The 11214-nt window shown below is 47.1% G+C and overlaps 1 protein-coding gene across 1 annotated transcript in view; it reads right to left on the bottom strand.

The window, feature by feature from the left end:
* The window catches only part of LOC135555341 (SH3 and multiple ankyrin repeat domains protein 1-like), a 148315-nt gene that overhangs the window by 71489 nt on the left and 65612 nt on the right, over positions 1-11214 (bottom strand). Inside the window, 4 exon segments of the mRNA XM_064987684.1 lie at positions 1585-1752; positions 2198-2352; positions 3105-3213; positions 3752-3823. Coding sequence (XP_064843756.1) covers positions 1585-1752; positions 2198-2352; positions 3105-3213; positions 3752-3823 — 504 coding nt within the window.

The following is an 11214-nucleotide window of genomic DNA, read 5'->3' as shown; positions in this document are numbered from 1 at the left end:
GGGTTAAAAGGTACAGGGGGGTGAGAGACGGGCCTCATCATGGGTTAGAGGGTACAAGGGGATGAGAGATGGGCCTCATCATGGGTTAGAGGGTACAGGGAGATGAGAAACGGGCCTCATCATGGGTTAGAGGGTACAGGGAGATAAGAGACGGGCCTCATCATGGGTTAGAGGGTACAGGGAGATGAGAGACGGGCCTCATCATGGGTTAGAGGGTAAAGGGAGATGAGAGACGGGCCTCATCATGGGTTAGAGGGTACAGGGAGATGATAGACGGGCCTCATCATGGATTAGAGGGTACAGGGAGATGAGAGACGGCCTCATCATGGGTTAGAGGGTACAGGGGGATGAGAGACGGCCTCATCATGGATTAGAGCGTACAGGGGGGCTGAGAGACGGGCTGCATCATGGGTTAAAGGGTACAGGGGGGTGAGAGACAGGCCTCATCATGGGTTAGAGGGTACAGGGGGATGAGAGATGGGCCTCATCATGGGTTAGAGGGTACAGGGGGATGAGAGATGGGCCTCATCATGGGTTAGAGGGTACAGGGAGATGAGAGACGGGCCTCATCATGGGTTAAAGGCTACAGGGAGATGAGAGACGGTCTCATCATGGGTTAGAGGGTACAGGGAGATGAGAGACGGGCCTCATCATGGGTTAGAGGGTACAGGGGGGTGAGAGACGGGCCTCATCATGGGTTAGAGGGTACAGGGAGATGAGAGGCGGGCCTCATCATGGGTTAGAGGGTACAGGGAGATGAGAGACGGGCCTCATAATGGGTTAGAGGGTAAATGGGGATGAGAGACGGGCCTCATCATGGATTAGAGGGTACAGGGGGATGAGAGACGGGCCTCATCATGGTTTAGAGGGTACAGGGGGGTGAGAGACGGGCCTCATCATGGGTTAGAGGGTACAGGCAGATGAGAGACGGGCCTCATCATGGGTTAGAGGGTAAAGGCGGATGAGAGACAGACCTCATCATGGGTAAGAGGGTACAGGGTGATGAGAGACAGGCCTCATCATGGGTTAGAGGGGACAGGGGTGTGAGAGACGGGCCTCATCATAGGTTAGAGGGTACAGGGGGGTGAGAGACGGGCCTCATCATGGGTTAGAGGGTACAGGGGGGTGAGAGACGGGCCTCATCATGGGTTAAAGGCTACAGGGAGATGAGAGACGGCCTCATCATGGGTTAGAGGGTAAAGGGAGATGAGAAACGGGCCTCATCATGGTTTAGAGGGTACAGGGAGATGAGAGACGGGCCTCATCATGGGTTAGAGGGTACAGGGAGATGAGAGACGGGCCTCATCATGGGTTAGAGGGTACAGGGAGATGAGAGACGGGCCTCATCATGGGTTAGAGGGGTATTGGGGGGTGAGTAGCAGGAGAGACACATCAGGGTAAGGGAGGCGTACCATGACATGAATGGATAACATAAATATAGAGATGACATTTACACACTGACATTAACACAAATACACACACACACAAACCAATATACACACAAACACAGTGAAATGCTAATGGACATTGACACTTGAACACAGACTAAACCCCACAGAAACACACACCTACACCTTAACCTACCTGGTGTGTCTCATCCCAGCCGTTCTCGTCCCTGACGGCCAGCTTGGCGCGGTGGTGGAGCAGGGTCTCACAGCAGGAGGTGTCGCCCCCTGTCAGCACAGTGTGGTAGAGCGGAGTCAGCCCCCGCCGGTCCTTATAGTCTGGAGACGCACCCAGAGACAGCAAGGTCTATAGGGACACACCAGGTAGACACACATACATACACTCTTAGAAAAAAAGGTGCTATCTAGAACCTAAAAGGTTTATTTGGCTGTCCCCGTAGGAGAACCCTCTAAATAACCCTTTTTAGTTCCAGGTAGAACCCTTTTGGTTCCAGATAGAACCCTTTTGAGTTCCTTGTAGCACCCTTTCCACAGAGTGTTCTACATGGAACCCAAAAGAGTTCAACCTGGAACCAAAAAGGGTTCTCCTATGAGGACAGCCGAAAAACCCTTTTGGAACCCTTTTTTCTAAGAGTGTTTAAAAACGATTAGTTGAATATCACTATAACATATGCGATATCATTATAAGAACATCATGACTGTATCTCAATACAAGACACTATGCACAGTGGGTCCATACATGCTCCTTTAATCCATGGATGTGAGTGTAAGGAGGTGTGTGTGTGTTTTACCAGCAACGCTGTGTGGCAGTGGCTGCGGACAGCCTTGTGTAGAGGTGTGAGTCCGTCCTTGGACCTGAAATCAAGATGAGCCCCTCCCAGCACCAGCCCCCGTATGGCCTCCCCTCCCCCCGGCTCACATTGCACAGCCAACGTCAGGGGGGTTTCTACAGAGGAGAGAGAGATGGAGCAATGGAGTGACGGAGGGGCTCATATATTTAATCAGACAGACAGGAGTGGGGCCATGGAGTTATGACATGAACATCACAGCATCATGTCACTCTAGTCTACTGTAGTAGTACGGTATCTATTATCTGATAGTGGCAGATGTAGAGCTCTCTGCTGTCCCCTGGTGTTGCCAGGTGGAAGTGCACTTCACACTCCCAGTGACAGCAGGCTCAGGACTGTTGCAGCACACCCAAAACTGTACAGTAGCTGCCTGCCTCCCACCTCGTTATATTATCTGGCTCTTAAATGAGACTCAAACTAACTGTCTATTTTGCTTATTATAATCATATTTAAGTGTTAGATAGATTGAGCTTTGGGTAAGTGTGATTCAGAGTTGGAGAGAGTATTGGGGATTTTCAGGTCGAGGTTACAGAGGACAGCCATTAGCCATAGCTCCCACAGCTATCTTGGCTGTTAGCTAATTCATCTTGGATATGAACAGTTTGATAGCTAGATGACAGGTTGTATGGCTGAAGGGTCTGGAAATGATCTCTAGGATGCTAAATATACAGTGGCCATATGCCCCACAAATGTTATGGGTCACTAAGAAGGGGGTATCAGGGACTAGACAGACAGACAGACAGACTGACTGACTGACTGACTGACTAAACTAAATGGCTGATTGGTGCTAACTGACTGAGGAGAGGTCACAGGTCACCCTGGCAGCAGACAGCATCTGACAGCATCTCACCTCCCGTGTCAGGGTCCTGGTAGTTGGGGTCAAGCCCTTTGTCCAAGAACTTGGCCATCTTGTCCACAGAGCCACTTTGGATATAGTCCATGAACTTCTTCAGACTGGCCTATGAGAGGCATGAGGGGATAGAGAGAGATGAGGGGACTCCAGAACCTAAAAGTGTTCTTTGGCTGTCCCCATAGGAGAACCCTTTGAAAAACCCTTTTCTGTTCAAGGGTTCTACCTGGAACCAAAAGGGTTCTACCTGGAACCAAGAAGGGTTCTCCAATAGGGAAAGCCGAAGAACCATTTGGAACACTTTTTTCTAAGAGTGTGCCAGCACTGCGTTCCACAGAGAGCAGAGTTGACACATTAATACTGGAGTTGTCTGCCACACAAAGCACAGCACAGCCAACAGTGGAGGGCTGCCCCAAGGGCCTGTAACTGCAGACGGACAGTGTGCAGTCCCACTCACACACACACGTGAGTGCACACACACACACAGACACACAAGGCGTGTACACACACTGACACGCAAAGAGTGCACACACATACACACACACTCCCGCCAACACTTACACCTTCATACTGCACCAATGCATGCTACACACACTTACACCTACAATTCACATTGTGCCACACCCTTTGAAACAGACCATCAGTACCTTAGTGTGCAGTTTAGCCAGCTGTTTCTCATCTAGATTGGTCTGTTTGTACACTCTGGTCTTGTAACGAAACTAGAGAGAGAGAGAGAGAGAGAGAGAGAGAGAGAGAAAAAAAAGAGAGAGACAGAGAGTAGGACAGAGAGAGAGAGAGAGAGAGAGAGAGAGAGAGAGAGAGTTAATCCTGACTGGAAGGCCTTTTGTCCTAAATTCTCTCAGCTTTTGGCCTAGATCCACACGATGGAGCCTGCAGATGTATTGCAAAATGATGCTTTATCTAGTTTACCCATAACTTCCATCCTCCTCCTCGTCCTCCTCTCTCAACGAAAAAAGAAAAAAACAGCACAGGTTCACACTACTTTCCAGCCACAGAGTGAGAGTAGCCCACATAGTAACCTTACAGAGTAACCCACATAGTAACCTTACAGAGTATCCCACAGAGTGAGAATAACCCACAAAGTAACCTTACAGAGTAACCCACAGAGTGAGTGTAAGCCACAGAGTAACCTTAAAGAGTAACCCACAGAGTGAGAGTAGCCCACAGAGTAACCTTACAGAGTAACCCACAGAGTGAGAGTAACCCACAAAGTAACCTTACAGAGTAACCCACAGAGTGAGAGTAGCCCACAAAGTTACCTTACAGAGTAACCCACAGAGTGAGAGTAACCCACAGAGTAACCTTACAGAGTAACCCACAGAGTGAGTGTAAGCCACAGAGTAACCTTACAGAGTAACCTTACAGAGTAACCCACGGAGTGAGAGTAACCCACAGAGTAACCTTACAGAGTAACCCACAGAGTGAGAGTAACCCACAGAGTGAGAGTAACCTTACAGAGTAACCCACAGAGTAACCCACAGAGTAACCTTACAGAGTGACCCACAGAGTAACCTTACAGTGTAACCCACAGAGTGAGAGTAACCTTGCAGAGTAACCCACAGAGTAACCTTACAGAGCAACCCACAGAGTAACCGTACAGAGTAACCCACAGAGTGAGAGTAACCCACAGAGTAACCTTACAGGGAAACCCACAGAGTGAGAGTAACCTTACATAGTAACCCACAGAGTAATCCACAGAGTAACCTTACAGAGTAACCCACAGAGTACTCCACAGAGTAACCTTACATAGTAACCCACAGAGTACTCCACAGAGTAACCTTACAGAGTAACCCACAGAGTGAGAGTAACCCACAGAGTAACCTTACAGAGTAACCCACAGAGTGAGAGTAACCTTACAGAGTAACCCACAGAGTGAGAGTAGCCCAGAGAGTAACCTTACAGAGAAAGCAACAGAGTGAGAGTAACCTAACCTTACAGAGTAATCCACAGTTACAGAGAAAGCAACAGAGTGAGAGTAACCTAACCTTACAGAGTAACCCACAGAGTGAGAGTAGCCCAAAGAGTAACCTTACAGAGTAACCCACAGAGTGAGAGTAGCCCACAAAGTTACCTTACAGAGTAACCCACAGAGTGAGAGTAACCCACAGAGTAACCTTACAGAGTAACCCACAGAGTGAGAGTAACCCACAGAGTAACCTTACAGAGTAACCCACAGAGTGAGAGTAACCCACAGAGTAACCTTACAAGGCAACCCACAGTGAGAGTAACCTTACAGAGTAACCCACAGAGTAACCCACAGAGTAAGAGTAGCCTTATAGAGTAACCCACAGAGTAACCCACAGAGTAACCTTACAGAGTAACCCACAGAGTAACCTTACAGAGTAACCCACAGAGTGAGAGTAACCTTGCAGAGTAACCCACAGAGTAACCTTACAGAGCAACCCACAGAGTAACCGTACAGAGTAACCCACAGAGTGACCCACAGAGTGAGAGTAACCTTGCAGAGTAACCCACAGAGTAACCTTACAGAGCAACCCACAGAGTAACCTTACAAGGCAACCCACAGTGAGAGTAACCTTACAGAGTAACCCACAGAGTAACCCACAGAGTAAGAGTAGCCTTATAGAGTAACCCACAGAGTAACCCACAGAGTAACCTTACAGAGTAACCCACAGAGTAACCTTACAGAGTAACCCACAGAGTGAGAGTAACCTTGCAGAGTAACCCACAGAGTAACCTTACAGAGCAACCCACAGAGTAACCGTACAGAGTAACCCACAGAGTGAGAGTAACCCACATAGTAACCTTACAGGGCAACCCACAGAGTGAGAGTAACCTTACATAGTAACCCACAGAGTAACCCACCGAGTAAGAGTAACCTTATAGAGTAACCCACAGAGTAATCCACAGAGTAACCTTACAGAGTAACCCACAGAGTACTCCACAGAGTAACCTTACATAGTAACCCACAGAGTACTCCACAGAGTAACCTTACAGAGTAACCCACAGAGTGAGAGTAACCCACAGAGTAACCTTACAGGGCAACCCACAGAGTGAGAGTAACCTTACAGAGTAACCCACAGAGTAACCCACCGAGTAAGAGTAACCTTATAGAGTAACCCACAGAGTAATCCACAGAGTAACCTTACAGAGTAACCCACAGAGTACTCCACAGAGTAACCTTACCGAGTAACCCACAGAGTGAGAGTAACCCACAGAGTAACCTTACAGAGTAACCCACAGAGTGAGAGTAGCCCAGAGAGTAACCTTACAGAGTAAGCAACAGAGTGAGAGTAACCTAACCTTACAGAGTAACCCACAGAGTAACCTTACAGAGCAACCCACTGAGTAACCTTACAGAACCCACAGAGTGAGAGTAACCCACAGAGTGAGAGTAGCCCAAAGAGTAACCTTACAGAGTAACCCACACTGAGTAACCGTACAGAGTAACCCACAGAGTGAGAGTAACCCACAGAGTAAGAGTAACCATACAGAGTAACCCACAAAGTGAGAGTAACCCCCAGAGTAACCTTACAGAGTAACCCACAGAGTGAGAGTAACATTACAGAGTAACCCACAGAGTGAGAGAGGCCCACAGAGTAACCTTACAGAGTAACCCACAGACTGAGAGTAACCTTACAGAGTAACCCACAGAGTGAGAGTAGCCCACAGAGTAACCTTACAGAGTAACCCACAGAGTGAGAGTAACCTTACAGAGTAACCCACAGAGTGAGAGTAGCCCAGAGAATAACCTTACAGAGTAATCCACAGAGTGAGAGTAACCTAACCTTACAGAGTAACCCACAGAGTGAGAGTAGCCCAAAGAGTAACCTTACAGAGTAACCTACAGAGAAACCTTACAGAGTAACCCAGAGTGAGAGTAACCCACAGAGTGAGATTAGCCCACAGAGTAACCTTACAGAGTAACCCACAGAGTAGATTAGCCCACAGAATAACCCACAGAGTAACCCACAGAGTAAACTTACAGAGTAACCCACAGAGTGAGAGTAACCTTACAGAGTAACCCACAGAGTGAGAGTAACCTTACAGAGTAATCCACAGAGTGAGAGTAACCCACAGAGTAAACCACAGAGTAAGAGCAACCTTACAGAGTAACCCTAGAGTGAGAGTAACCCACCGAGTAACCTTACAGAGTAACCCACAGAGTGAGAGTAACCGTACAGAGTAACCCATAGAGTGAGAGTAACCTTACAGAGTAACCCACAACCCACAGAGTGAGAGTAACCCACAGAGTAACCTTACAGAGTAACCCACAGAATGAGAGTAACCCACAGAGTAACCTTACAGAGTAACCCACAGAGTGAGTAGAGTAACCTTACAGAGTAACCCAGAGTGAGAGTAACCTTACAGAGTAACCCACAGAGTGAGAGTAACCCTTACAGAGTAACCCACAGAGTGAGAGTAACCCACAGAGTAACCTTACAGAGTAACCCACAGAGTAACCTTACAGAGTAACCACAGAGAGTAACCTTACAGAGTAACCCACAGAGTAACCTTACAGAGTAACAGAGTAACCCACAGAGTGAGAGTAACCGTACAGAGTAACCCATAGAGTGAGAGTAACCTCACAGAGTAACCCACAGAGTGAGAGTAACCTTACAGAGTAACCCAGAGTGAGATTAACCTTACAGAGTAACCCATAGTGTGAGAGTAACCTTACAGAGTAACCCACAGAGTGAGAGTAACCCACAGAGTAACCTTACAGAGTAACCCACAGAGTGAGAGTAACCTTACAGAGTAACCCACAGAGTGAGAGTAGCCCACAGAGTAACCTTACAGAGTAACCCACAGAGTGAGAGTAACCTTACAGAGTAACCCACAGAGTGAGAGTAGCCCAGAGAATAACCTTACAGAGTAATCCACAGAGTGAGAGTAACCTAACCTTACAGAGTAACCCACAGAGTGAGAGTAGCCCAAAGAGTAACCTTACAGAGTAACCTACAGAGAAACCTTACAGAGTAACCCAGAGTGAGAGTAACCCACAGAGTGAGATTAGCCCACAGAGTAACCTTACAGAGTAACCTTACAGAGTGAGATTAGCCCACAGAATAACCCACAGAGTAACCCACAGAGTAAACTTACAGAGTAACCCACAGAGTGAGAGTAACCTTACAGAGTAACCCATAGAGTGAGAGTAACCTTACAGAGTAATCCACAGAGTGAGAGTAACCCACAGAGTAAACCACAGAGTAAGAGCAACCTTACAGAGTAACCCTAGAGTGAGAGTAACCCACCGAGTAACCTTACAGAGTAACCCACAGAGTGAGAGTAACCGTACAGAGTAACCCATAGAGTGAGAGTAACCTTATAGAGTAACCCACAGAGTGAGAGTAACCCACAGAGTAACCTTACAGAGTAATGCACAGAATGAGAGTAACCCACAGAGTAACCTTACAGAGTAACCCACAGAGTGAGAGTAACCTTACAGAGTAACCCAGAGTGAGAGTAACCTTACAGAGTAACCCATAGAGTGAGAGTAACCTTACAGAGTAACCCACAGAGTGAGAGTAACCCACAGAGTAACCTTACAGAGTAACCCACAGAGTAACCTTACAGAGTACCACAGAGAGTAACCTTACAGAGTAACCCACAGAGTAACCTTACAGAGTAACCCACAGAGTGAGAGTAACCGTACAGAGTAACCCATAGAGTGAGAGTAACCTCACAGAGTAACCCACAGAGTGAGAGTAACCTTACAGAGTAACCCAGAGTGAGATTAACCTTACAGAGTAACCCATAGCGTGAGAGTAACCTTACAGAGTAACCCACAGAGTGAGAGTAACCCACAGAGTAACCTTACAGAGTAACCCACAGAGTGAGAGTAACCTTACAGAGTAACCCACAGAGTGAGATTAGCCCACAGAGTAACCTTACAGGGCAACCCACAGAGTGAGAGTAACCTTAAAGAGTAACCCACACAGTAACCCACCGAGTAAGAGTAACCTTATAGAGTAACCCACAGAGTAATCCACAGAGTAACCTTACAGAGCAACCCACAGAGTACTCCACATAGTAACCTTACAGAGTAACCCACAGAGTGAGAGTAACCCACAGAGTAACCTTACAGAGTAACCCACAGAGTGAGAGTAACCTTACAGAGTAACCCACAGAGTGAGAGTAGCCCAGAGAGTAACCTTACAGAGTAAGCAACAGAGTGAGAGTAACCTAACCTTACAGAGTAACCCATAGAGTGAGAGTAGCCCAAAGAGTAACCTTACAGAGTAACCCACTGAGTAACCTTACAGAGTAACCCACAGAGTGAGAGTAGCCCAAAGAGTAACCTTACAGAGTAACCCACTGAGTAACCGTACAGAGTAACCCACAGAGTGAGAGTAACCCACAGAGTAAGAGTAACCATACAGAGTAACCATACAGAGTAACCCACAAAACCTTGAGAGTAACCCACAGAGTGAGAGTAACCTTACAGAGTAACCTTACAGAGTAACCCACAGAGTGAGAGTAACAGAGTGAGAGTAACATTAACCTTAGAGTAACCCACAGAGTGAGAGTAGAGTGAGAGTAACCCACAGAGTAACCTTACAGAGTAACCCACAGACTGAGAGTAACCTTACAGAGTAACCCACAGAGTGAGAGTAGCCTAGAGTAACCCACAGAGTAAGAGCAGAGAGTAACCCACAGAGTAACCTTACAGAGTAACCTTAACAGAGTAACCCACAGAGTGAGAGTAACCTTACAGAGTAACCCACAGAGTGAGAGTAACCCAGAGAGTAACCTTACAGAGTAATCCACAGAGTGAGAGTAACCTAAGAGTAACCTTACAGAGTAACCCACAGATTGAGAGTAACCCAAAGAGTAACCTTACAGAGTAACCTACAGAGAAACCTTACAGAGTAACCCAGAGTGAGAGTAACCCACAGAGTGAGAGTTAGAGTAACCCACAGAGTGAAGTAACCTTACAGAGTAACCTTACAGAGTGAGATTAGCCCACAGAATAACCCACAGAGTAACCCACAGAGTAACCTTACAGAGTAACCCACAGAGTAACCCAGAGTAGTAACCTTACAGAGTAACCCACAGAGTGAGAGTAACCTTACAGAGTAACCCACAGAGTAAGAGCAACCTTACAGAGTAACCCTAGAGTGAGAGTAACCCACCGAGTAACCTTACAGAGTAACCCACAGAGTGAGAGTAACCGTAACCCACAGAGTAACCCATAGAGTGAGAGTAACCTTATATAGTAACCCACAGAGTGAGAGTAACCCACAGAGTAACCTTACAGAGTAACGCACAGAGTGAGAGTAACCCACAGAGTAACCTTACAGAGTAACCCACTGAGTGAGAGTAACCTTACAGAGTAACCCAGAGTGAGAGTAACCTTACAGAGTAACCCATAGAGTGAGAGTAACGTTACAGAGTAACCCACAGAGTGAGAGTAACCCACAGAGTAACCTTACAGAGTAACCCACAGAGTAACCTTACAGAGTAACCCACAGAGTGAGTAACCTTACAGAGTAACCCACAGAGTGAGAGTAACCTTACAGAGTAACCCACAGAGTGAGAGAGTAACCTTACAGAGTAACCCACAGAGTGAGAGTAACCTTACAGAGTAACCTTACAGAGTAACCCATAGTAACCTTACAGAGTAACCCACAGTAACCTTACAGAGTAACCCACAGAGTGAGAGTAACCCACAGAGTAACCTTACAGAGTAACCCACAGAGTGAGAGTAACCTTACAGAGTAACCCACAGAGTGAGATTAGCCCACAGAGTAACCTTACAGAGTAACCCACAGAGTAACCTTACAGAGTAACCCACAGAGTGAGAGTAACCCACAGAGTAACCCACAGAGTGAGAGTAACCATACAGAGTAACCCACAGAGTGAGAGTAACCTTAGAGTAACCCACAGAAGTGAGAGTAACCCACAGAGTAACCTTACAGAGTAACCCACAGAGTGACCCTAGAGAGTAACCGAATAACCTTAGAGAGTAACCCACAGAGTGAGAGTAACCTTACAGAGTAACCAACAGAGTGAGAGTAACCTTACAGAGTAACCCATAGAGTGAGAGTAACCATTACAGAGTAACCTTACAGAGTGAGAGTAACCCACAGAGTAACCTTACAGAGTAACCCACAGAATGAGAGTA

The sequence above is a fragment of the Oncorhynchus masou genome, chromosome 15 (genome assembly GCF_036934945.1).
Source record: "Oncorhynchus masou masou isolate Uvic2021 chromosome 15, UVic_Omas_1.1, whole genome shotgun sequence".
NCBI lineage: Eukaryota > Metazoa > Chordata > Actinopteri > Salmoniformes > Salmonidae > Oncorhynchus > Oncorhynchus masou.
The sequence above is the reverse complement of the archived record's forward strand: the minus strand, read 5'-3'. Positions and strand labels throughout refer to the sequence as shown.